We start from the raw sequence: 26,309 nt of genomic DNA, 5'->3' as shown, positions 1-26,309 counted from the left end.
GGGGTGCAGGGTACAGGTTGCAGAGCGCAGGGTGCAGGGGTGTGGGTGCAGGCTGCAGAGCACGGGGTGCAGGGTGGAGGTGCAGGTCGCAGAGTGCGGGGTGCAGGCTGTGGGGTGCAGGACCCCGCAGGGTGTGCAGGTCTCCGTGCCCCACGGCAGACTGGCAGCTCTGGGCTGGGAGGGGTGAGGCACGGTGGTGAGCGGAGCTGGCGCACAGCTCTGCGCCATGCCGAGCGGCGGGTGTCCCCGTGCCAGAGCTCTGACGGGTGGCAGAGCAGCAATTAGAGCTATTTACTCAGGGAAATTATAACATGTCTGCATGGGAGAGAAACTGTTTGCTTCCGAGGGCTTAATCTCATTAATGTGCCACCCGGCTGGTGCAGAGGTGTGGGGGGGTGGGGAGGGCTCTCACTCCAGCCGGGAAAGGCTCCGGTCTCCCACCCCGCCTGCCACCAGGGCCAAAGGGTCTGCAGGGAAGGTCGGGGCTGTGGCAGCTGCAGGGGCTACAGGGCAGTGAGGAGCTGCTCAGCCATCAGCACAGCAGCCCCTGGCTGGGTGCTGTGCCACGCTGTGCCGTGCTGGACCATGCCAAGCCCTGCAGCAGCTGGCCACAACTGGGACCAGTGCTTGGCTGGTGCTGATGTCTCCAGCACCTGGGGAGTGGGCCTGGGGTCCAGAGGTCCCCATGGTGCTCTGAACACTGGCAAAGTGAGGAGTGTCTGGGCTCTGCCCAGTGCCACCCCAGCGCTCTCCTAGCCAGCCAGGGCCACCAGCCCTGGCCATGGGGCAGAAACATCCCTGGGCTCCTGGGGACGGCTGTGGGCACCCATGCTGGCAAAGCCCGATCCAGTGCGGGCAGCAGTCCCGGTGCAGGAAGCTCTCACCTCCTCTGCCCTCTGTGCCTGCGGGTGGTTGTCCAGGAAGGTCCCCTCCAGCACAGAGGCCACGATGGTGAGGCCCTTGCCGGCCTTCAGCTGTGATGTGAAGGACAGGAGCTGCGGGTGCACCACGTTCTGCTCCTGATCCCCACGGACCAGGACCAGCAGCTGTGGCCTGGAAGGATAGTCCTGTGGTCAGCACCCATGCCCCAAGGCACTCACACAGGCCCCCCAGCCCCTGGCCCCTGGCTCGGCCTCACCTCCAGTTCTTGGTGTGCGGGGGACCTTCCTCCAGCCGCAGCAGGGCATAGCGGGCCGCGCTCAGGGACAGCCCCCGGATCCCGTCACCCCACTCCTTCTCCGCCCTGCGGGAACCAGCAGCACGTAAGGGATGGCCATGGCTCCGGCCACAGGGCACTGCACCGGCACCCTGCAGTGTCCCAGGACGAGCAGCCCAGGGGAGCTGAGCTGCTCACGCCGAGGGGCCAACGTACAGGTGTCAGTGCTGGCCAGGGTCTGCGGCACCACAGTTGCCCTTACCCACGGTACTCAATGTATTTGTAGATAAGGCCAGCGATCAGCATGGCGACCAGGGCATAGTACCAGGAGCAGATGAACATCAACGCCAGGCAGAGGCTCATGCCCAGGAAGGACAGGGTCCTGTGGAGAGCACCGCGCCGTCAGCGCCCCAGCCCACGCAGTGGTGGCCCGGGGTGGGTGGCAGGACACCGGTCCGTTCCTGTCCCATCCCATCCCAGCTCACCAGTGGTAGTAGCGGAAGCGAGGCCGCCAGTTGGGTGTCCGCAGCAGCGTCTGCACTGCACACGCCAGGTTGACAAACATGTAGCACATGAGGAAAAACCTGCAGGAGAGAGTGTGAGGCTGAGCCAGGCACGCTGGGCCAGACAGGGGCTGCAGCCGGGCCTCGCCACACCTCCCAGCCCTGCAGTGGCCTGTGCTGGAGCGGGACCCACCGAGGGACAAGGGAGCCAGGGCCGCAGAGCAACCAGAGCCCAATTCCAGCCGAGGAGGGGCTCTGGGCTCCCTGTGGGGCTCCCCTCTTCCCAGGCAGGGGCCGGGGCAGCAGGAGCATCCTGCTCCCCGAGGAGCAGAGACCCACGCGTGCCACCCGCCTGGCCAGGATGAGGGGGCACGGGCCCGTCTGCCGCTTGCAAAGGTGTGGATGGACAGAGCATGCTGCCTACATGGAGAGGATGGGAGCCACCTCGTCCAGGGAGGCAATCAGGATCCCGATCTCGCAGATGCAGGCTGTGAGCAGCAGGGCCCACGTTGGCTCCCCATTGGCTTTGCCGTGGCCGAAGACCTGGGAACAAGGATGGGGGAGAGGGGCGCGTCAGGGCTTTGCAATGCCAGTGCAAGGTGGCCCTGGGCAACGGTCCTCGGCACAGCGTGATGGGGCAGACCCTCCCGAGCACCCAGCCCTGGCCGGGAGCCGGCAGCGGGTGCACCGGGGGCATGTGAGCACTGCCACGAGCAGGTGCACATCCCGGCTGGGTCCGGGCCGGGGGACCAGTCTGAGGGCTGGCGGGACTGTCTCCTGTCGCAGGTACAGCCCGGCTCCCAGCAGACCCCACAGCACTCCCTGCACCCAGAGCAGGGACCCCCACCCAGGGACAAGCCACAGCTCACCCTGGCTACAGCCGGCATGGAGTTGGGCACCCCGTGCCCAGCACAGGCATGCTGCCAGTGCAAAGCAGCTCCTCCTGTGACTGCAGGGACACGGGGGCGGGGGGTGGGGGGGTGGGGGGTGAGGGAGGGGGCCGGAGGCGCATGTCTGGACGCATTAGAGGGTGTGGGCGGTGCGAGCAAGCAGAGCTCAGGCTGGCAGGGTGAAGGAGGGAGGATAAAATTAGCCCGCTCTTCCCTGGGGGGAGCTGTCGGGTTGGATTTGGAGAGATGAGGTTGCGAGAACACATCTTCAGAGAGCAGATAAAATATGAAGCGGCACAGCAGCGGGGGGAGGGGATCCTGACCTTTCCTGGCACTCTCCTCCCACTGACACCGCAGCCGAACCCACCGCGGTCCCCGCTGCCGCGCCGGTGCTGGCGGGAGAAGGCCAGGGCAGCCGGGCTGCTCGGGCAGGTGGCGCTGCGGGGGGGGGGGGGCGGCGTGGCGGTGCCCACCAGTCTCCCATGCTGGTGGGAGCCATGGCCACGGTGGGTGCACGGGGCCAGCGGTGCGGGGCTCGGGGACACCTACCCTGAGGAAGGGCACTATCCCATCCCTGGAGATGGCTTGCAGGAGACGAGGGGCTCCGGTGAGGCTCTGCAGCCCAGCCCCACACGTGGAGAAGAAGGAGCCGATGACAATGACCCACGGGGACGGCCACGCCAGGGTGCCAACTACCAGATTCCCGTTGACGGCTTCACCAAACCTGTGGGGCAGCAGCATCACCTGCAGCTCCGTCCCATGGCTGACCCCCAAGAGCACCAGCGCTGCGGCAGCACAACCCCGCTCCCCAGGGCAGGTTGGCCACTGAGGGACACTGCCATGGCAGGGACAGGACAGGACAGGACCAGGGAAGGGCCCTGCCCTGGCTGCTGATGGCTCCCACCCGCTGCGGGGGACGAGCAAAGGGCAGGGTCTCAGGTTAGCTGGGGGTCTGTCCCCATCCCCCACCTGTGACTGTGGGCAGGGATGAGGGAGAGGTGTGGGACAGGGGCTCCTCGTCCCCTGTGCCAGGAGGAGGCCGATTAAGGCTGCGTGCAGTTGGATCCCCTTTATGTTGGTGCTGGCGACCCAGAAGTGTCACCTGCCGCGTGCAGTGAGCTGGGCTGCCCCAGATACGGAGGCAGCACAGGCAGCCCTGCCTGTTGACAAACAAGCGCACTGCCTGCAGCTCTGGAGCAGGAGGAAGGGCTGCGGATGTGCAGCAAAACATGGAGGGGGATTCAGAGCACACACAAGCCCTCAGTGCCTGTTACAAACTCAGGCCCCTCCAGAAGCCCCCCACCCCGGTGTTCTCACCCCAGGAGACTCTCCAGTGCCACCCTGTCTGCCCAGTGTGTCCCAGCTGCAGCCCCCCGCACACCCCCCCCACCTCCCGCAGGGGCTGCTACTGCCCCAGCCTGTTCCTGGGGGGCTGCTGGGCTCCCCCCATGCCTGCCCCACATGGCGCCAAGACACTCACTTGTCACGCAGGACGACCCCCTCGATGCATGCCCCAAAGAGGACAACGGAGCTGATATCTGCCAGGCAGTTAAGGAGAGCCAGGAGGATGCAGTGTCCCGTTTGCTTGCCTGCCCCCCACCAGCAGGGCACCCTGACCCCCATCCCAGCCTGGTGGGGCACCTGAGTGGGTTTGGCCCACACAGTGAACCTACCTGCCCTCAGCCCCACACAGCCCAGGCTCAGGCGAGCCCTGAAGGATACAGACTGCAGAGGTGGTGGCGATGGCCAGGATGGTGCCTGTGGGGATGGACTTCTGGGCGTCCCGCAGGTCTCCAGAGCGGTTGGAGCCAGCCATGATGCCTGGGGAAAGGGGATGGCGCCACGGTGGGCAGAGCTGCAGCCCTCACCCGTCCCAACGGGCAGGACGGCTCATGCCAGGCACCGCACAAGTCCCGGGCATGGCAGGGCACCAGCTCAGTGGTGTGCCAGGACAGGGAGCAGGCACAAAGCTGGCAGCAGAGCTGGTGCTGCCATGGTTCTGGGCTCCCAGCCCACTCCCCCCAGTACTTCTTCCCCAGCCGCAGTCTGATGCCACTCAAGGATTAGGCTCAAAACACTCTTAAGTGACTTGTCTCATTAGCACTTAATTAGCTAAAGCAGGGATAGTGACTGCAGCAGGGACAGGGACAGGGTCCAGGCCAGCGCTGCTCTGGGAAGGCAGGAGGCCAGGCTGGGACAGAGCTGGTGCCAGCAGGTACAGCACAGCCCAAGGGACAACCCACACTCCTGCTGTGGCAGCAGCAAGTGTGGCTGTCCCACCGCGTCTGGTAGGGCAGGACCTCACCACCAGGATGGGGCCACCTGTAGCTCAGCCACCACTGAGGGGACACGCACCACGCAAAAACCGGGACCTGCCGGTAAGTGGGCACTGGGCAGGAGGGTGGCAAGGGACCATGTGCCCAGCAGCACCACAGGGCCTGTCTGACTGCTGGGACCCCTGCAGTGCCAGACCCCACCGGTGATCCCACCACCTCTGGCACCAGCAGAGCTGCAGGCAGGACCAGGCAGCTGCACCCCACAGCACGTCCACAGCAGGACTGGGGCTGGGGGGGCTCCTCCACCCCCAGGGAGCTATAAATACCAGAGCTGCAGGACGTCAATGCAGCACCGAGCAGCACCGTCAGATCTGGAGCGTGGGTGGCTGCGTGGGAGGTGCAGGCTGCGATCCCCCCCACCCCCCGCTGCCACACCCAGCACCGGGGCAGTGCACATGGGGAAACACTGCAGCACCCGGCAGCACGTGTGCCAGCCGGTGCCCTGCGGCACGCGAGCGCGGCGCTGGCGGCTCCCACCTGTGACCGAGGGGAAGTAGATGCCGACGAGCAGGGTGAAGTAGGAGGTCATGTCACTGAAGACGTAGGGCTGGTCCATGTCCACCGGAGTGTCGGGGGGGCTCACGGAGGGCAGCCCCCGCTTCTCCACGATCACGCCCTTGGTCAGGTATGAGCTCCAGAGGTTCTCTGCAAGGAGACAGGAGGGCAGGCAGCGCAGCCGGCGTGAGGAGGTGCCGGAGAGCTGCCCACACCCAGCACGGCACCCTCGCACACCACAGCCCAAAGGGACAGAGCATGGGGGCATCCAGCACTGCCTCCTCCCAGCTCCAGCCTGACTGAGCTGCCGGGGCTGCTGGCATCCAGCTGGTGAGGGATGGGGCACCCCCAGCCCATCACAGATGGGCAGAAACACCCGGCCTGGGGCACAGGCCCAGCAGCGCAGGTCGGCAACCACAGCAGGTCCGTCTTGGCACTGGCATCACTCCTGCAAGACACTGGAGCAGATGATGTGGGATTGCAGCAGCAAATAATTAAGAGGGTAACGTAATTAATGCTGATCAACACAGGTTTAAGGAAAGTGGATCGTGTCAGAGTAACTTGATAATGTTTTTGATGGGATTACGAGCACAGGGCTGATGTAACAGGCTTAGTGTCCCTCCACGTGCTGCCTTGGCCGCAGACTGCGGTGAGAAAGTGGAGCAGCAGAGAGCAGCCAGTGCCTGGGCACGGCAGGGAGAAGCCAACAGCCCTTGGCACAGCATTGCAAATGGGCTGCTGAGTGGGTCCAAAGGGGCCCCACAGGGACCAGCCCTCAGCACCCGGTGCTGAGCACCCCTCCCCAGCCGCATGTCTTACTCGGACCACTCTCATGTGACAGATGGGGCTGGCAGCCCCCATTGACACGGCCCTGCCCAGCTCATTCTCCCAGAAAGGCACGTTTCTCCCCACAGGGAGACCCAGCACCTGGGGCACAGCAAGCCCTGACCACCTCTGCTGGGGGCCATGCAATGACACCCCATCTTGAGATGTTGCCAGCCCGGTCACCCTTGCCACCAGCCGCCCCAGAGCAGGTCCTGGCTCTGCTCCACACGTCTCAGCTGTAGGAATGTTTGCTGTCTGCTGTTGTGACAAGGACTAGCTGGGGTGGGCAGAGAGTCTATGTCCCCTTGCTGGCAGGACAGTTACCAGCAGGACCAGGCTGTATCAAGCAGCCAGGGACGCAATATCTACTCCATGAGACCTCAGGATGGGATGTCATCATAAGCCTCCCAAACACCCAGCCACCACATTGTCACAGCACAGCACAGCAGCCACAGCCCCAAGTACCACATGCTTAGCAAAGCCCGAGCTCCCAAACTTGGGTCCACACAGTCATCGCAGCAGGGACAGGCTGGGGTGGCCTCGCAGGCACCCTGGCGCAGTCTCAGCCTTGGCACCCAGTGGCGACGCAGCTGGGGCTGCCCCACGGCAAGCGCTAGCTGTGCCCAGGCAGCCCAGTCCCTGGCCTGCTCCGTGGGACCCACCACAGACAGAGCCACCGCACGCTGATTGCGTGCACTGGGCACGTTAGCACAGCCAGTACATCCACCACCCTGACACCCACCCCGGCACCGCCGAAGCGCCCAGCCCGGCTGCTGCACCGGGAAAGGGCTGGTCCTGCTTGCAGCTCCGGGGGCAGGGAAGCCCAATGGGGTGCTGCACTGCGCAGCCCCGACACCCACCCTGGCACAGGGGTGCCCAAAGCAGGTCCTGCCGGCACGGCCCTGCGGAGCAGGGGTCTGCACACACCCTCTGACCATGGCACTGAGCATCATCCTCTGCCACCCACTGTGTGAGCACCTGGCAAATGTACCAGAAGCTCTGGAAAAACAGGTCAAAAGTGGCTCCTCCCAGCAAATTCATGAGTTGTTCTGCGGCCCTGGCCACTCTCCCAGCACAGCTGCGGCCACAGCAGCAAACTGCTCCCGAGGGGCAATCACTCCTCATGAAACCTCAGATCAATACCAGCCTTTCCAAAGGCCAAGAGGAAGCAGGAGAATTTATTCCTCCCCAACCTTTGGGCATCCTTCAGAGCCATCCTGCTGTGGTCTTGCTGGCACAGACCACGTACCAGTGGCCATAGCACCCAGCTTGGTCACATGGTGCAAGAGTCCATCCTGCTGCCCAGCACAACGTGAGCATGGCTCGCTGCGGCCGAGGGGCAGAGCAGCCCACGGAAGAGACCACCTGTGCACCCCCTCACCTGGAGCCAGCACTGCCCACCTGCCCAGCATGCCCAAGGGGCCAGCTGCGCACCTGACAGCCCTCCGCGGCACCAGCCCCTCCACCAGCCCTGCCCAGCAGGCATGTCCACTGCCCCACCATGGCTCCCTGGGGCTTGTCTTGTGCCTCCGTCCCTGCACCCACATCCCTACACCTCTGTTCCTGCTTCTCCATCCCCGTGTCTCCCATCTCCGTGCCTCCCTTCCCCTGCCTCTGTCCCCTCTCCTCCATCCCCATGCCTCCATTCCCATGCCTCTGTTCCTGTGCTGTGCCCACCTTGGATGAGGCCGCTGGCAGCACCAGGGATGCCCTCGATCTCAGTCACGTTGTTCATGGTGAAGTACTCATCACAGGTGGCGTTGAGGAAGCGGGAGGTGCAGAAGAGCTCCCAGAGCTTGGAGCCCACTGTCTCGTTCCCCTCCACCACCATCTTGGTGCAGAGGTCAAAGCCATGGCGCGAGAGGGTCCTGTTGCCCAGGAGGCAGATCCTGGCAGGGGGGCAGTCAGTCAGTCATGCACCTGCACACCCCAGCCCCGCCGCAGCCCAGTGGGATGCCATACTCACGGGAAGCTTGGTGGGTCAAAGGCTGACTTGATGACACCAGCATAGATGGCAAGGATGGAGAGGATGACACAGCCCAGGAAGACCAGGGCAAATTTGTTGACGTACTTGACCCCCACAAACACCACAGTGGCCATGCAGGTCAGCACGCAGGTGCCATACACACGCATGTTGTTGAGCATTGCAGCTGCCTCCCCACTGGCATCTTCTGCCTTGAAGATGGCCATGGCTGGGAAGATGTAGGCCTGGGAGAGAGTCATGGTGTCACTGCCTAGCTAATGGCCCAGTGGAGGGGACCCTGGGGAAGGGTCCCTCGGCCCCACTGCAAAGCCACAGCCTCCTGATGGGCCATGAGAAGTGGGCAGCACAGGCAGGCGAGAGCATATTGCCCCGCCAGGACCTGAGTCCTCGGCACCACACAGGGGGAAGGACCAGGCACCTACCAGCAGGATTTCGATGGTGCCCAAGATGTACATGGCGCCGGCAAAGGTGGTGCCCAGGTAGAAGCAGAGCCCCACAGCACCACCAAACTCCGGTCCCAGGGAGCGTGAGATCATGTAGTAGGAGCCACCCGCTGCCAGAGAGAGCAAAGGTGGATCCCAGCCAGACCCCCACAGCACCCCCGGTCCTGCCAGGCATCCCGGAGGGCAGGATGGGGCCAGGGCATCCCTGGTCCCTGCTCCAGCACAGAGCAGGACACAGTCCCCAGGGCCCCAGAGCAGCGGGAGCAACTGCGCTGGCAGAGACGTTCCCCAGGAGCCCAGCAGCCAGGTGTGACAGCCATGTCCCCTCAGGCGCTGGATCCCCAGGGACACGGGCCATGCCCTGCTCTGTCCTCCCAGAGGAGCCCTTGGAGCCAGGCTGCTGGGATCGATGGTCCCACCGTGGCAGCAGGACGATAAATAGCTTTAATTACAGCCCGTGCTGGGGCTGTCAGTGCTGCGCCCAGCCTGGCAGGCCAGCTGGGCCGGCACAGCCACCCACTCCCGGCTCCCCGGGGCTCTGTGGGGCTGGATAAGCTCTGGGGCAGGCAGCCCAGGGGCACCCACCGGCCAGACCCCGCTGGTGCCTCCCCGGGGGCAGAGCCTGCCCGCGGCAGCATCCTGGCACCTGGTGTGGCTCAGGGAGGCCGGGGGAGAGGCTGCCCCCCTGCCCAGCCGGCGGCACCCAGCACACCCAGCTCCCCATCCTCCTGCCGGCATGGCTCCCAGCTCCCCGGCAGCCTCACCAGTCTGGCAGAGGGAGGAGCCGTGGCTGGCGGCTCTCACCACCATCTGCACCTCACGGCTCTGGGGACGGGTGGTGGCTCAGGCTCTGTGCTCCCCCAGGCCGTGGGGAACCCACACGGGCTGGTGGCAGAAGGCAGGGAGAGGCTGGCAGCCATGTCCACCTTCCCGCGTGCGGCACAGGGCAGCCCCAGCGCTCACCAGTGCAGCTCAGGATGGCCTGGAGGGATGCTCTCTGGGAAAAGCCCTTTGCCAAGCTCTGCTCGCCCCTCCTGGGGCACAAGACAGATGCCCAACCCAGCAGGGAGCCAACTCCCCTCACCCCAGCACACACAGGGACACAGGCTCAGCTCTACCTGGCACCACACCGTTGGTGGCAATTGCACTCATGGAAATGGCCGTCAGCATTGTCTGCAGGAAGGAACAGAGAGTGTCAGCACCCAGCTCCCTCTTCACTGGGGCAGAGGGACAGGAGAGTGGGAAGGGAGAGCTGGGGCCACAGCAGGACATGGGGGTCCCTGGGGCCATGCCGAGATGTGCCCCAGGGCTGGGCTGCCTGTGGGGAGAGGCAGATGGATGGACGGACGGATGGATGGGCAGGCAGCACTAATGGCCAGCAGTGCGGTGGGGGGCTGAGCCCCTTGGAGGGACTAGCAGTGCCATGAGGGGCAGGACATCCCCAGGCTGCCTGTGTTCAGTGCTCCCAGCCTCTGCCCTGGGGTCACTGTCTTGGTGACCCATCTCGATGCGGCATGGTGCGCACAGTCAGAGCCGGGGGGACCCCCGCCACATTCCCCCCACATGGCAGCTACAATCTGGGGCACCATTTGAGCAGTGTTCTGTTGCCGATTCCTTTGGGAAGCTGAAGGCTTCTCCTTGCTGTAAGCAGGGCAGTGGTAGGGGCAGCGGCAAGGGCAGGGGCAGGGGCAGGGTGGGCTAGCAGGTAGTGCACCTCTCCACAGCCTGGCCAGCTCAGCTGGTTACACCCAGACCCTGGGTGAGGCCAGCAGGGACCTGGCCAGCTCCATCACTCACGCAGGAGCAGCAGAGGAAGACCATGCAGAAAGACTCCATGATGCCGGCGATGCCCACTACCCAGGTGAGGCGCAGGAAGAGAATGACCCCAAATATGTTCTGGAGGCAGGGCAGGTAGACGCCCATGAAGGTGCCCATCCGTGGGGCCTGCCAAGAGAGGGGGCAACCATCAGGGCTCACGGGCCTGGCTGGCAGAGGAGCGAAGGGGTCCCGCTCCTCCTGCAACACAGCCAGGGACCCTGGGTGGGACCACCCCCCAGCAGGGCTAAGGGACCCAGCTGTCCCTGGGGCAGCCCGTGGCCTGGCACCGTACAGCCAGGAGAAGAGGCTGCATCCCTCCTGCGTTCCTCACCTGCACTGGCTTCTTCTTGCCCCCATCATTGTTCTCAGCCTCCTCATGCTCCCGGCTGCCCTGTGGCAGGTTGGTGTAGTTGGCCAGCCCGCTCAGCAGGGATGAGACCATTGGGCTGGTGTCCATCTCCTCCTGCACAGAGCAGAGCCCCAAGCTGTGAGGACAGTCCCTCTGGAACCCAGCCAGCCCCAGGACCCGGGGCCTTCCCCAGATGCCACCCCACTGCCCGTCCCACTGGGTGCAGCTGGGGGACCCTGGCCTGGAGCTCCGGCATGTCCCAGTGCCCAGGGCATGGGTCAGGGTGCTGTGGGACAGCTGCCCAGCTTGGCCCCCTTCCCTGGGACCCCCTGCCCCTCCGCCTGCACTTCCTACCTCAAAGAGGGCCATGTTCTTGCCATCATACTCCTTGCCCTTCTCCAGGTCTGTGCTGTTGATGAAGGGGCTGCTCTCCTTGGGATTGCCATCACCTGCAGACACCACAGGGTCAGCCAGGCAGCCCCCGCCCCAGCCTGTGCTGGGAAAGCATCCACCCCCCGGGGCTGCCACTGTGAGGGGCCGCAGCCGCATCCCAGCTCCCATGGCTGCCAGGGCTGTGGGCACCATGCTCACACCTGATCCCAGGACAGGCGATGGCAGCCCATGCATCCCAGCTGCCAGCATCACCTCCCACGCCATGCACGGGCAGGGGCCACTCATCCCCAGGAGCCGTGCACTGCCCTGCCCATCCGGGCCAGCTCGCAGACCCGCTGGAGTGCATCCACGCAGTGAGGTGAGCGGTGTGGATCCAGGGGGAACACTCCCAGCGGGATGGCTGGCAGCAATAATTCATGGCATGGGGTGCCCACGGGTGAGCACGCTGGGTCTGCCCACAGCGTTGCGTCTTGCAGGGGCAGGATCTGGCCGGCTGCATAGCGTGCCACTGTGGAGGGGGACAGTCACGGCATGGTGCCTGGGAGTGGGGCGAGCAGCCAGATGTCTGCTTCTGCTCACCACCATGCACCACAGGAGCGGGGGCCACGGCCTCGCCAGCTGTGCTGCAAAGTGGGGAGGCATCCGGCAGTGCCAGGACAGAGGGCAGGTGCTGCTGCTCTGCCTGAGGCAGTGGAGCTGCCCACAGCAGCACAGAACCTGCAGAGCTGCTGGGACAGGGCCACGGCTGCTCACTGCATTAATGACCTCGTGCAGAAGAAACCCGGAGTCGGCTTAATAGCAAGCAAAACAGCCGAGCTGCAGAGCAGCAGAAATAAATCAGGCTGGAAATGGAGCAGCAGCGAGGACGGTGCTGCTGGAGCAGTACAGCCCTGAGTGGAGGCCCAGAGGGGAGGGGAGCAGGGGCCACGCGGGGCCAGGGAGCCAAAGGACATGGTGCTGGGCACAGCAGCTCAGCGGATGATGGCCCCCACGGCACAGGGAAACCCTGGCAGCCAGGCCTGATCCCTGGTCCTGGGTGGGAGCAGAGGGGCGACCTGCCACATACCCATCCCCACCATGGCTGCACAGCCAGGGCAATCGAGCACCACTGGGCAGGCTGCCTGCATGGGCAGGGTTACAGACCCAGGCCCAGGGCTGTCCCCTCCACCAGCCTTGAGCACGGGAGCAGCCAGGGGCACAGAGATGGCACGGGAGCCACCCACAAGCCAGGCCGGTACAGCCACCCATGCACCGCGGCAGCCTCAGGACAGACGCCGCGATCATGTAGAGCAACCAGGTCTTTTGAAGACCGCCAGCCCTGCCAGTTGACTCATATTTGGGATCCTGGGAGCCGGCGTGCAGTGGTGATTCACCATCTGCAGTTTCACCAGCAGACACGGCACTCCTGGCTGACTGGGAGGTGAAGCCCCGAGCACCGCAGGTGGCACTGACCCGTGAACTGGCCCCCCACCTGCTGTTGGTCCCTGGGTTCCTCTGGCACGGGGCAGCAGTATCCCTGACGGCACAGCCGAACTGTGGGGCAGAGCCCACAGACTTCTCCTGTGCAGGAATGGCCATGGCGGCAGCACTGGGACATGGGTACAGCCAGCCTCGCCCCGGAGCCCCCTTGGACGCGCACCTGGTGCCGTGTGCCACACCACCGGCATGCCTCCTGTCCGCTGCCCCCCACCAAAGGGTGCACACGGGGTTCTCAGCATGGACCCAATGTGCTCCTTGCTCCAGGTTTGGCCTGAAGTGCTGCACCCCGTGCTCATTAGGTAATTGGCATGGGCTGGCACCCACCTGCTCAGCATGGCACCCACCCACCCACGCTGGCTCCAGGGACCACACAGATGTGGCATCTACCGTGCCAATGGGGACACCCTCCAGACCAACAGCAGGGGCCATCCCCGGCAGAGGGACACAAGGGTGAAGGACCAGGGGTGCCTGGAGCCCACCTCCCCCCTGGGACTGAGTGGCGCCAGATGGCCCCTCAGGGGCACGGGATCAGGGGCAGCCGGGCAGGGGGAACATACTCGCAGCCCAGCGAGGCCCAGGGACTCCGCCGCGAGAGCAGAGCCCACGGGGGCCTCGCCTCGCCGCCTGGTACACGGCCGACGACATCACCGTGCTGGTTTCCATGGCAACGGCGAGCCACAGCCGCCTCAGCTCCCGCTCTTATGTAACGACGCAGGTGGCCGGACGCTGGCCCCGCATGGCACCCGCACCCCGGCCTATGGCACCCACCCGGACACCACAGCCGGACCCCCAGGCCCAGCCTGCCCCGACCCCACAGCACTGGCACTGCCTGGCTCCGCACAATGACACCAGCAGCACCCTGAGGTGCCCACGCCGCGACCCGCCAGCACCATGACAGCACCAAAACTCACAGTCCCTCCGCCCCTCAGCCCATGACACCAACCCTCTCCAGCACCACGGGGGCTGTGGCCCCATGCTGGCACCACTCGGGCTGCCAGAGCCAGGCTGGGGCACAGAAGCCCGTCACCTGGTGGTGATGCCAGGAGGACCAGCACCCAAAGAGGCCCCAGGCTGGCGGGAGGTGGGGACACAGGGACACGCATGCAGCACAGCTCCGGCATCCCCGGGGCACAGCTCAGGGGGACCTTGCCTGCCCCTGGCCCTGCAGGCTGGAAGGAGTTAATGACAGGGGCACCGAGGCACAGGTGACAACGAGCTCCCTGCTCCTGCTGGAGACCATTTTGCTGCAGAGGGGCTGGTGCTGCCTCTCCCCAGTAGCTGCCACAGGATTTTTGGTCTGTGCAGGCAGAAGCAGGCAGGAGCACCACAGCCCGTCCTAGCCAGGGCCCACCCTGTCCCCCACCTGCCACCACCATGGACAGTCCCTGCTGCTGGCATCAAGGGGGTGACACCTCCCAGCATGGGGACATGTGGGACAGTGCCAGGTCCCTCCAATGCCTGCTGGGCCTGCCTGTGCCCCGCTTCCCCAGCGCAGCCCAAGGACCAGTGGCACCAGGGCAGGAGTGCAGGATGGGGCTGGGCAGTGCTGAGGCTGAGCAGCCCCAGCATGGGAGAGGCAGTGTGAGCAGAGCCGAGCCATGCCAGGCTTCGATCCTGCCGCTCAGCCGCCCCCCTCCCCAGGGATCACTCAACTTGAATCGGCCTTTTAATTTGCTGCGGCAGCTGGAAGGGCTCGCGGCGGGATTGCTGGCAGGAACCCACAGCCCTACTGTGGGCACCGTGCAGTCCTGCTCACAGCAGGGGTTACTGCCGACCCTGCCTTCCCAGGGCATCCCAAAGCCGACCCCACTGTGCACCCGGGCAGCCCAGGGCCCCCGGAGCTGAAGCACCATCCCTGCACCCCCGGGAGCTTGCCCATCCCACAGGGCAGCACTCAGGCTGCAGCACCAGCCACAGTTTGAACTCCTAATGGCTTTTTACTCAGCCCTAAATTGGGTTGGGAAGTGTCATGTCCCTCATTCCAAATCCTCCCTACTCACTTTAGGTGGCACAGGGCATGGAGCACTGGTGGGGGGGAGCCCAAACAGCCAACCCCTACAGGCTAATAACCAGAACGGCTGCCGAGGCTGCTGCCTGCTCCTGCCTGGCCACGACCACGGCCACGGCCAGCCTGTCCCCTCCACAGCACCCTATGAGGGCTGGCTCCCTCGTGCTGCCATGCACGGTGAGCCCTGGCCAGGGACATCAGGTGCTGGGGCTGCAGCACCATCCAGGAGGTGCAGCAGGTGAATGGGGATGTTGCAGGTGCAGCCCCAGCCCCCCCACTCCCCCTGCACCTCTGTTTGTGCTCCTGTAGTGCCCCATGGCCTGCCGGGGGCTGGCACTGGGGTGCTGACAGCTCAGGGATCCTCTGTGAGGGCCTGGGCACTCACCCCTCCTACACCGCCCCCCTGCACCAGTGCCACCAGCCCCAGGGGCGGCAGCACTGCGGCAGCTGCTCATGGCACCCACAGGCGCCCCGAGGCTCACCTGGAGGTGCACAGGGCACCTTGACTTTTGCCAGTGTTCAACGGCACCAGCTGGCAAGCAACCTCCTCCCACTCCCCGGGGCTCTGCCCACAGCCAGCAGCAAGGGGCACCCCAGGGTGACCCCAGCAGCCCGGTGAGCACATGGCACTGGCTCATGTCCCCAGCTGCTGCTGCTTTGCAGGAGCTGGTGGCTCGGGAGGCCATGATGCTGTTCTGTCAAGTCCGGCCATCAAGGGGACTTGGCTGCACATCCACTACCATGGGCTGCTGGCCTGGGTGTGCCTAAGATAGATAGTGATGGCCAAGGGGCCCTTATGGTGGCTGGCACCTCTGCTCCCACCCAGGCTTCCTTCTCCCCTGAGCAAGGGTATCTGCTAGCTGCCCCTGGCAGGGTAACCCTCAGAGAGGCCACAGAGCTGCCATGGTCCCTGTTGAGGCAGAGACCACCAGTGGCTGGAGCAGCGCTGGCTTGTGCTGGCAGCATGCACAGCAGTGACGGCTCCCGGCTACAGTGCGGTGCTGGGGTGGGGGGTGGGACACTACCCCCACTCTGGGGCTGTGCTTTGCCCCTCCAGCCAGCAAGCACACCGAGTGGACTTTTGGGCTGGATTCTTTCACTGCCTGACCCAAATTGGACCAACTGCTACTTCAAACCTATCCTCTTCCTTCCTAAACCCAGGATTATCCTCCCTTTGATCAGCCGGCCCTGCAGGCGCAGGATTTCCAGCACAGGCGCTTTGGCTGGCTGCGTTTAAACAGCTTCCCAGATTCTCCGACAGCCCAAGCCCTGCCTTGGAAATGGCCGTGGATGCAGGCTCCAGCAAAGCTACCAGCCCTAAGTCTCCCCTCCTTGGGCAACCTGGTGCCTCCAGGATGAAGTGCCGGCACGGCAGCCTGCAGCAGGGCTGTGCATGACATTTCCACACCCCAAACAGAGCGGTAAAAGCTGCCAGCCTGGACACTGAAGGCAGCAGCCCTGCCTGCTCCCCCACTCTCAATTACCTCCCCAGAGGGTCTGCCACCAGCCCAGTCCTCACTGGGCTGCCGGGGCTGGAGCCCTTCCAGCCCTTGTCATGAGGCTCTTGCAGGCTGTCCAGCACAGGGATCTGAGTGGGGATGCTGCTGAGCCTTTCCAACAGAAATGGCCTAAGTGGAACCCAGGGCTTCAGCAGCACCACTGGCTCAGCAAGACACCGGCTGGCCAGTGCTGGAGCAGCCCAGATGCATGGGGGTGGGGGGTGGTACTGGCACGCAAAAGCTCTGCCACCCCCTTGGGTCATCCAAAGTCCCCACAGAGAGACCCCATGCAGGGAGTTGTGTGACCCTTGACACCAGGGGCAATCCCAGCCCCCCGCAGCAGCCCGCCGCAGCATGGATGCAGGGGCCTCTGCTGTGTCCCTCTCTGCTGACACTCCCTTGCTCTCCCAAGCCCCTCAGAGCCCTCGCCACTTGCAGCCCCATGCCTGCCAGCCCACAGGGCACCATCTCGTCAGGCCCAGCTCCAGGGACAGTCTGCCCAGTCCATCTGTAGTGGCACCATGTCCAATACTCCTGCCAGTCTCCAGCAAGGCAGAAATGCCTGCCGCCACAGCACTGGCACTGCTGTGATGGAAACGCAGTGAGTAGGATAGATCCTAGTGTTGCAGAGGGCAAGGGGAGGACGAGAGCCCAAGGAAGGGCACGGCTGGGGGCCAGCACGCCTCCCCCCCAGCCCAGCAAGGTGCCCCCAGAAGACTCTTGCCAGACCTGACCTTGAGCGGAGCCGTGAATAAACAAGCAAATAAACAGGCTCAGGTCGGCAGAGCAGGGCAAACACCAAAAGCCTCGTCACGGCTGTGCCCAAAGCCTCGCTGCAGGCAGCCAGAGACTTCTGCGGCAACTGCCAGAGCTGTCTGTCTTCTCCTGGCTGGGGCTTTCAGCAGACCCCACGGGGGGACCTGGCGGGGTGCTGGGGGCAGCCAAAGAGGCACTGCAGATCCCCTCGGGGACATTACTGCATTTCCCATTACACCTATCCCTGTGCCTGATGGAAACACCTGCAGGACAGGGTGCTGCACCGGCCCCACTGCCTGGGCGCCTGGGGATGGACACGGCCCCGCAGGGGCCCGAGGACCCTCTACGGCAGCTTGGCTTTGGTGGGTGCGCAGGGAGAGCTCAGGCCAAAGCACCAACAGTCACACGGCTGCTGCCAGGGCCTGGGGGCCCCACTGCCCGCGGGGCTGCAGCCCCGGCCCCGCGCCCGCAGCTCGCAGCGGCCCTGCCCGCCTGCACTGCGCCGGGGCTGCAGCATGCCCGGTGTGGCACAGGTTGGCAGGGAATGGCCCAGCTTGGACAGGACTGGCCGGGCACGGCACGAGCGGGACTGAGCGGACCGGCTCGGCTCGGCACGGCGCTGCAGAGCCCCGCGGCCCCGGGCGGAGCCCAGCCCCGGCGCAGGGCCCGGGAGGCCGCTTCAGCACCGCGGACAGTGGCGACGGCGGCGGCCCCGGGGGACGGCAGATGCGGGGGGGCGGCAGCGGGAGGAATGGGGGGGGGCGGCTGCCGGGGATGGGGGGGCGGCAGCGGGGATGGGAGAGGCGGTAGGGAGGGATGGGGGGGAGGCAGCCGGAGATGGGGGGCGGCAGGAGGGAGGAAGAGGGGGGCGGCAGCGGCGATGTGGGAGGCGGTAGGGCGGGATCGGGTGGGCGGCTGCCGGAGAGGGGAGAGGGCAGGGAGGGATTGGGAGGAGGTAGCCGGGGTGGGGGGGGCGGCAGCCGGGCGCGGGGACCCCTACCGGGGTCCCAAGCGGGCGGTAGCGGGCCGGTGCAGCGGCCGCCGGGGGCTGTCCGGGAGATGGCAGCGCCCGGCGGGATCGCCCGGAGCGCAGCCCGCAGCCCCCAGCCGGGAGAAGGCTCCCCGGCCAGCGCCGGGCACAGCTCAGCCCCGCCGCGGCCGCTGCTCCAGCCGCGCCGCCGTTTGCCGGGGCTGCCGCAGCGGCGGGAGCGGGGCCGGTGCTGCGCGGAGGCACCGGCAGCGGGAGCAGCCCCGCACCGCCCGCCGCAGCCCTGCGGGGCCGCGGACCAAGAGCCGCGTCGCGGCCGGTGCCGCTGCCGCTGCCGGCCGCCTGCCCCGCGGCGGAGTCCGGCGGCCGCGGCACTCCCAGCCTTCGCCGCCCCCCGCCCCCCCTCGCCCGGCTCCGCGCCGCCGGCCTCTGCCACCCGCTCGGCGCCGAGCCCCAGCCCCCAGCCCGGCAGGGGCGGCCGCCCCGGTCCCTCACCTTGGCTGGCGCCGCCGTCGCCGTCCTCGCAGTCGGCCAGGTTGTTCAGCATGGCGCCGGCTGCCCGCGGCCGCACGCTGCTGCCCGGGAGCTACGAGCGCCGCGCTCCGCAGCCAGCCGCGTCCCCGCGCCGCCCCCCGCTGCCGCCGCTGGGAGGGGGCTGCAGTGCGGAGGCGCCCGGGCTCACGGCTCGCTGCTGCCGGCGGAGCCCAGCCCGGCCGCTCACTTCATCACGTATGCAGGAGGCATTGCCCCCGCCGCTGTGGGGAGGGAGGGGAGCAGCGGCAGGCAGGGGCGAGGCGGGGGAGGGCGCGGAGCGGAGCGCACGCCGCCTCCCGGCTGAGCCAGGCGGGGGGGGGAACTAGGGCACGGCAGCGCTGCGGACCCCGGCTGGCGCGGGCGGGACGGCCCCGCACCCCGCACCCCGCACCCCGCACCCCGTACTCCGCGCCGGCCCCCGCACCGCCTCCGCGCTCCGCACTCCGCACCGGCCCCGGATCCCGGCACAGCCCCGGACCAGTGGAGCAGCCCCTGCGCCTGCGGGACCGACGCATCTTGGGGGGGGGGTGCTGAGGTCTGGGGCAGGGCAACCCCCTGACCGGGCAGACCCGGGCCCGGCCCGCAGAGAGGCCAGCGGGGGGCAGCGCCGGGGCAGGGGGTGCAGCTCCCGGGGCGGCCGTGCCAGCCACGCTAAGGACCCCTCTGCAGGCAGCAGAGCCCCGGCAGCAGGACCGGCCTGCAAACACCATAGTGCAAGGGCAACCCGGGGAGGAGGGGGACAGCCGGACCATCCAGCAGCGGGGCCAGGGGTCCAGCAGAGGCTGCCGACCCCGCTCTGCCCAGGCGGGCTGCAGCAGCCCCGCAGAGTGGGGAATGCTGCCTGCAGACAGGAGTGGGCTTGACCTCACCACCCCCCTCCCCCGGGTCTCTAGGGACTCCAGGGCCACACCGTGCCCAGGAACAACACGGCACAGGCTCCCCCCCCCTAGACTGGTAGGTCGCAGGCTGACCCTGGAGAAGGGCTTCAAAAGGGCCGACCCCCCGGGCCCTGCTGCCTCCTGCGCAGCCCCCAGTCCCTGTGGCCTGGCCCCCAGCAGGGCCATGGGGCTTAGGGCCAGCTTCAGGCTGGGGGCTGCTGGCAGGACCCTGCAGGGCTGCTTGCAGCCCCACTCTTTTCTCTCACCCACTTAATCCGGGAGGATCCCAGAGCCGGAGCTGGCTACAGCTCCCGGCATCTCCTTCGGAGCAGGCTGAGATCATGACAGCCTGCTGGCGTTAGTTACTTCTTGACGGCTGTAATTAATTGTTTACTTTCTCCTGGTACAGGGCCAGCTTCTCTGCAGCGCAGAAGCTCCCCAGCCCTCACCTTGCGGGGTGGGAGGGCTTCAGACCCCTCACATACATCCTGCCAGCAGCCAGAGCCCCTGCCCTGCTGCAGCCAGGACCCCCAGGCCCAGCATCCCCCAGGAACCATGCCGGCACAGCCCCAGCCCTGTCACAAATGGCGCAGATCAGACCACAGGCAGGGTGGGCAGCTCGGGGGCTGCCCCAGTGCGGGCAGAGCGCTGCCACCACCCTCTTGGTTGACCGCCACCCAACCCTCCCTGCCCAGCACCCTGCATGCCGGTCATGGCATGGGGCTGTCCCTGCCCAGCCACAGCAGCACCATCCCCTCGCCCCCGCGTCCCTTGGCCTTGAGCAGGAGCCAGCGCCGGAGCAAGGGTCTGGCCTGCTCCCAAGGGACAGGACTGGCCCCCGCATGCTGCCTGCACAGCCAGGGCTGCAGGCAGGACGCAGCAGGCAGAGCCACTCTCCCTGGTGGGTCTGGAGGGGGGTTGCAGAGCCCACCCACACGCAGAAGCCGTGGCTGGGCAGAGAGGCAGCAAGCCGGGGGCCGTGCAGGGGCCAGCCAGCCACGGCGAGTGACGAGGGTGGTTTTGCGCAGGAGGCTGCAGCGCGTGGGCTCCGCACAGGAGGGATTCTCCTGCTCAAACAGATGGGGGGAGGGAGCACGTGAAAGACCACTAATCCCCTAATCCCTGGATTATGGCTCCGTTTCAGGGGCTGGGATTTGACAGCAGCACAGAGGGGCTACACTATTGACTGCATTTGCTTAGCCCACGTGCAGGGTCCCACCAGCAGGAGTGGGAACATTGAGGGTGTCCCCAGGGCAGAGCCAGGACCAGGGGGTTCCACCCCCCAGCACAGCACTGACCTAACCCTGGCCCATGAGCATGATGGCCTGGGGCTGGGGTTGGCAGCCCCAGCACATCAGGAGCAGAGAGATTTGGCATGGTTTGGGCAGTACCCATTCCCTCGTGTTGCCTGCAGCCCCGGTGACAGACCCCTTTCCCGGCACCCTGCAGTGCCCACTGTGCAGAGGAGCACAGGATAGAGGAAGGCAGATGGCTTTCCCTGGGCATGGTGGGGGAATCAGCTGCAAGTGGCCCCCAAGCCTGGGTCCAGGCAGCATCCTGGAATGGGGCCAGGCACAGCATCAGTGCCCCACTTAACTGCAAGAAGCTGCCCAGGAATGACGAGGGAGAGCTGCGCAGCTCCTCTGCCAGGCCAAGGGGTTGGCACAGCACAGCTGGACCACTCCCCCAGTGATGCCTCTATACCCTTCCCTGGGATGGAGACTGCTGAGCTGTGCAAGACCCCCAAAAGCCAGAGCCAGCCTGGGACATGAAGCATCCCTGCAAACCACCCCGTGCCACTGCAGACCCCACAGAGCCCCCCAGGCGCATCCCAGAACCCCCTGCACCCATCATGTTGCACAGAGACCGGGTGGGGGAAACCATCCACACAGTCCTTGGCAGGACAGGTGTCCCAGCAGCCAGCCACACAGCCCTTGCCTGTCCTGTCACCAGCAGTGGTGAAACCTCCCAGGAGCAAGACACGTGCTGGAGGCACTGGGAAACCTCCTGAGGGCATGGAGTGGGCAGCCTGGCAGAAGCGAGGGTGGCCGCGCTGCAGAGATGCCCGTTGGCATGCTGCACCACCTGCAGTGATCCCCGGGCACTGTCAGCAGCCTGCCTGACCTACACCCTGCCTGGACAGGAGACCCTGTGGTCCTGGCTCAGCAGGGTGCTCAAGAGCACGAGGCTAGGCAGCCCCCAGAGAAAGAAGAGCTGGGGCAGGAGAGCCCCCAGGAGGATGGAGCTGTGAGGGGAGCCTGGAGGCGCAGTGAGCACGGAGGACAGTGATGCATATGCACAGTCTGGGGCTGTGCCAGAGGATTTGCACCACCGTTCGCTCTGCACCGCCCTGCCCTGCCAGCCCCATGAGCCCAGGGGCAGCATGCCCTGCAGCACCTTGACCGGACAGAAGGGTCTTGCTTGTCCCCATCCAGACAGGTCAGGGCCATGCCACCAGCACCAGAGCAGAAACAGAGCCTGGAGGTGACACAGGTGCCAGCTGGGACCTGCCAGCAGCTCCAGTGCTGGGACAGGATGTGGAGGGAGGGAGGGATGGTGTCCTGTGGGGCTGGGAGCAGAGCCACAGGGAGTCGGGAGCCAGTGCAGCTGCCCAAGGCCAAGAGTGGAAGGGAGGCAGTGGGGCAGGCCAGGACGACTTGTGTTCCTGCGTCACCATGGCCCCACACCATGCGCAGCTGGCACAGCATCCCTGGCTGCCCTGCCCATATGTCTTGCCAGCAGCAGGACCATGGCAGTGGGCAGCCAGGCAGCCCGGCACAGGGATGAGCCACGGGGGTGACCTCCTCCCGCTGGCCCCCGCTCCCAGGCAGCACAGCTGAGGAGCCCCCGAGCAGCCCCGTGCCGGCTGCAGGGCCCTAGCGATGGCGGGCTGCAGCAGCTGAGCAAGGGCTGGAGGGCACAGTGCTGGCTGAGGAGCAGCTGCATAGCCATTGCCGGCTGCTCCCAAAAGGGTCGGGTGCAGGAGCACGGCTGACCGAGGCACTAGGGTGTCCTGTGTCCCACACGGCACCTCCTACCTGGCCCCACAGCCTGTGCAAGCACCCTCAGCCCCTGGCACCCTGCTGGAGCACCCCACAATGGGTTCGGTGGCACAGAGAGGCCTCGGAAAGGTGCTGCAGGTGGCAGTTGCAGTTTGGGCTGCCCCAGCCCCTCCAGGAGCAGCCCCACACACTCCTGTGCCATACGGCCCCTCCTTGGCATGGCCCCTTGGTGCTTTCAACACTGCCTCCCAAGCGCGCCCAGTATCCCATGAAACTGTCTTGTGTGGCTCTGTGCTGAGGGAGCCGGGGGTCTGGGGAGTGAGGGGTGGGGGGCTGTGGCAGCAGGGCATGGTGGGCAGGGGAGGCTGGCCCACCACCCATGCAGCCCCACTGAGCCTGCCCCTCACATGCACCCCTCTGAGCCTGGTACCACAAGTGGGGGCTGTGGGGGCCCAGCCCCCACCTTGCACCCCGGCCCCCTGGGGCAGCAGCTCTGCAGTGGGGTGTCCCTGCAGGCAGCAGCTGCGCAGCCAGGAGGCAGCCAGGGCTGGTGGGGTCCCTGCTGCTTCCCAAGCCCACACCTCCAGGTGCCCCCCGTGCCCCCGGCATGCCTGACCCAAACGGCCCTGCCCCTGGCCCCACGGCGGGTCTGGGAGAGTGGTTGAACCCCCCCAGTATCAGGAGCCGCCGGCAGGGATGACACCGGACCCGGTTTCCACGGCAACAAGAGAGGCTCCTTAACCGGATGGTTGCCATGGCGACTGCTGCCGAGGCCGGCTGCCTCGGGACACGGAGGGGCGGGGGGGCTCCGCGCCAGGGATGCTTTGGTGCCCCCCCCCGCCCCGAGCCAGGGCAGCTGCCCCACGGCCCGCGTCCCGGGGTGGGGCACGGCTGGGTCCCTGGGGACGCTCACCCGATCCCCGGCCCCACGGAAGGCCCGGCCCCCCACGCCGCGGGTGCCGGGGGAGACCCCGGTGGGGGTGGCTCAGCGGGCGGGGCCGGCGGGCGGGGCGGGGCGGGGCCGGACACAGCCCCCCCATCGGAGGCCGTCCCGGCAGCGCCCCCTGGCGGCAGCGAGGCCCCGCCCAGCCCCGTCCGCCCCCGCCCAGACCCCGCGCCGTCCGCCCCGTCCTGTCCTGACCGCCGCACCCAGCCCCGGCTCCGGCCGTGCTGCAGCAGCAACCTGCGACCTGCACCCGGCCCCGGGCCCCCGCGGCGGCACCCTGCCCGCGCCCTGCCCGGCCCCAGGCACCCCCTTCCGCCGGCCGCCCCGGCTGCCCGGGGTCCGCACGGGGCTGAACCCCCCCAGCGCCGGCCGCCTGGGGCCGCCCACGGGCAAGGCCGGCCGGGAGGCGCGGCAGCGAGCCGGCCCCGGAGCCCGGCACGGCGCGGGCAGCGCGGCTCCAGCCCGCCGGCCAGGCTGCTCCCGGGCCAGGCCCGCCAAGAGACAGGCCTCGCGGGGACCGGGGGTCCCGCAGCGCCGGCGTCTGTGCGGGGGCAGAGGGCTCTCCCGCCGCCCGGTGGGTCCCCACGCCACCCCAGCACCGAGCGGCACAGCCAGCTGCAGCACCCACCTGCTCCTGCTCCGAGGTCCTGGGGCCTCCCATTGCCCCTTGCCACTGCCAGCCCCACGTGTGACGCTGCGAAGGGCCAGGCGGTGCTGAGCACCCACCCAGGACTTGATCCCTCCCTGGGAGCTGCACAGGCAGCTCTGCCACCCGCAGCCCCATGCCAGCCCCACAGGCACCTAGCCACATGGCACCCCTGCCCACCCACCCACCTCGGGAGGCTGCATCCACAGCCCCAGGGCTGTGGAGCAATGCAGGGCACGAATCGGGGCAGCCCGGGGGCTCTCCTGCATGCTGCCCCGACCCCTCGGGATGCACCCCACCACAGCTGCGGCTGATCCACAGCACAGGGTCGGTGCCGGGGTGCCTGCTGGCAGGGCTGGGCCGGTGGCTGTCCTCTGTGAGGGCACAAGGTCACAGCTCGGCTGGGGAGTGACGCGGTCCCTGCGCCTCCCCTGCTGTGGCCCCTGCAGCATGCCCACCCCAGCTCCCCTGGGGCCAGGCTTGCTCTTCGCCTAGCCTGCCTGGCCCCCAGCGAGCCGATCAGCCGCCAAGCCAATAAACCATTCCTGGAGGGCCGCAGGCTCCAGCCATTGGTCCGGCTCAGCACCGGCTGCTCTGCCCTGATGCAGCCCGTGGGCCAGGCCCAGCTGCCCGGAGATGCTGTGGGGCGACAAGTGGCCCTGCACCCACTCACCACCAGGTCCTGCCCCACACTGCTCCACCACAGCTGGGATCCTGGGCAGGGGGCCCCAGAGGCCAGAGCCCACTTGCGGGGGTACAGCCCAACTTGGCATCGCGGCGCCTGTCCGGCTGCTCGCTGCCTCCCACCAGCGCCCTTCGCCGAGGGCGCAAGGTCACAGCTCCGCGCAGCACGGTGCTGCTGTCGTCTGGGTTTCTGGGATCAATAATGGCTCTGGTGACAGCACAGCCCTGCCACCACATCCCCTGGGCAGCGCAAGGCAATGGCCTGCTGGACCCCACACCTGCTGCAACCCGGTGGGCTGCCACCACTGAGGGCTGACTGTAGCCCACCATCCTCCATAGCTCCCCAAGGACCAGCATGCGGCCTCACACCCCGCAGCCGTCCCCCCGCACACCAGCTGTGGCCCCGGCTCCATCCTGCTGCCGGTGCCGTAGGAGCATGGCCTTGCTCTGACAGACGCCCAGGACAGGGATGGGGCAGGGGAGATCCCCAGGGAACAGGGGCAGCTCCAGGGGACAGCCTGGGAATGAGGGGTCCCACCCGGGCAGCTGAGCCCCAGCTCCCCGCTCTGCACCTCTGTCACCCGAGTCCCGCAGCTCCACGCCAGCCCTGCTCCGAGGGGCCCCACCGCCTCCGAGGGGCCCCACCGCCTCCGAGGGGCCCGGCCGACCGACTGTGGGGCCGGGGCGACTCTGCACCCCGCCACGGTGCCCCAACAGCCCTGCCCTGCGGACCCTCCCCACAGACCCTGCCCTGCCCACGGACCCTGCTCCACCGGCTCTGCCCCACAGACCCCTCCTCATGGACCCTGCCCCACGGACCCTCCTCGCGCACCCTGCCCCACGGACCCCTCCTCACGGACCCTGCCCCGCCACCCGCCCCGCCGGCCGTGCCCGGGCGCTCACCTCTGCCGTCGCGGCCGGCCAGGCGGCCGCCCCCCGCGCCGCGGTCGGGTCCGCGGGCGGCCGCGGGGCCGTGGCGGGGCAGCGCGGTGACGGTGAACCGCCGGCTCATGGCCCCGCCGCCTCCACAAGTGGCTCCGGGCCCCGGCGGCCGCCGAGCGCGGCCCCGCCGGGCGCTGACCGGGGTCCTAGTGCCCGCGGCACCGCCCGCCGCGCCGCCCCCGCAGCTGCAGGTCTGGCACGGCTCGGATCGGATCGGATCGGATCGGATCGGCGGGCACGGCTAGCTGAGCTGGCCCGGTTCGGTTCGGCTTGACGAAGCCCGGCTGAGCTAAGCTCGGTTCGGCTCGGCTCGGCCAGCCTCAGCTTGGTTCGGCTCGGCCCGGCTCGACGGGACGGACCGCGGGCCGCTCCGCCCCGCCCGGCCCCGCCGCCGCCGCACGGGGGTGCTGGGACCGGACCCCGGCGGGTCGGGCCAGGGCCGCGCTCTGTCCCCACCCTGCGCGGAGCCGCGACCGCTAATTACAGCTAATTACAGCCTCGGGGCTGCGGCCGCCCCACCCTGCCCCGGCCCCGGCGCTGGGCTCCGCGGGCCATGCTGGGCCAGGCCGGGCGGCGCTGCGGGGACCCGGCTGTAGCGGGAGATCCGGGCTGCAGCGGGGGTCCCGGCCACTCGTCGGGTCGCATGCTGTAACAAATGCCCGTCTGTCACTGCCGGTGGGGTGCCGGGGTGCAGAGGAGGGTCAGGGGCTGCCGGCGTAGAGGGGGCCAGGGTCTGGGGGGGGGCGGGCGGGGCA

At 67.5% G+C, this 26,309-nt stretch overlaps 1 protein-coding gene across 3 annotated transcripts in view; it reads right to left on the bottom strand.

Moving 5' to 3' along the window:
- SLC12A5 (solute carrier family 12 member 5) overlaps positions 1 to 26,253 on the bottom strand; it is a 34,583-nt gene extending 8,330 nt beyond the window's left edge. For 2 of the 3 annotated variants that reach the window (XM_080404237.1, XM_080404238.1), the window contains exons 1-17: positions 25,516 to 26,253; positions 11,154 to 11,248; positions 10,782 to 10,913; positions 10,430 to 10,576; positions 9,751 to 9,805; positions 8,612 to 8,742; positions 8,172 to 8,413; positions 7,883 to 8,094; positions 5,363 to 5,530; positions 4,272 to 4,370; positions 4,030 to 4,087; positions 3,099 to 3,273; positions 2,084 to 2,202; positions 1,642 to 1,740; positions 1,419 to 1,538; positions 1,139 to 1,243; positions 885 to 1,053 (exon numbers count right to left, since the gene is read on the bottom strand). In XM_080404237.1, coding sequence (XP_080260363.1) covers positions 885 to 1,053; positions 1,139 to 1,243; positions 1,419 to 1,538; positions 1,642 to 1,740; positions 2,084 to 2,202; positions 3,099 to 3,273; positions 4,030 to 4,087; positions 4,272 to 4,370; positions 5,363 to 5,530; positions 7,883 to 8,094; positions 8,172 to 8,413; positions 8,612 to 8,742; positions 9,751 to 9,805; positions 10,430 to 10,576; positions 10,782 to 10,913; positions 11,154 to 11,248; positions 25,516 to 25,624 — 2,235 coding nt within the window. In that variant the 5' untranslated portion in view covers positions 25,625 to 26,253. Of the gene's footprint in view, positions 1 to 884; positions 1,054 to 1,138; positions 1,244 to 1,418; positions 1,539 to 1,641; positions 1,741 to 2,083; positions 2,203 to 3,098; positions 3,274 to 4,029; positions 4,088 to 4,271; positions 4,371 to 5,362; positions 5,531 to 7,882; positions 8,095 to 8,171; positions 8,414 to 8,611; positions 8,743 to 9,750; positions 9,806 to 10,429; positions 10,577 to 10,781; positions 10,914 to 11,153; positions 11,249 to 18,417; positions 23,035 to 25,515 lie in introns of those variants that run through there. The other variant, XM_080404239.1, reaches the window with a different exon arrangement.
- Positions 26,254 to 26,309: the final 56 nt, after the last annotated feature.

The sequence above is a fragment of the Falco punctatus genome, assembly GCF_963210335.1.
Source record: "Falco punctatus genome assembly, chromosome: 10".
Lineage (NCBI taxonomy): Eukaryota > Metazoa > Chordata > Aves > Falconiformes > Falconidae > Falco > Falco punctatus.
Note: the sequence above shows the minus strand (reverse complement) of the source record. Positions and strands in the feature narration are given on the sequence as shown.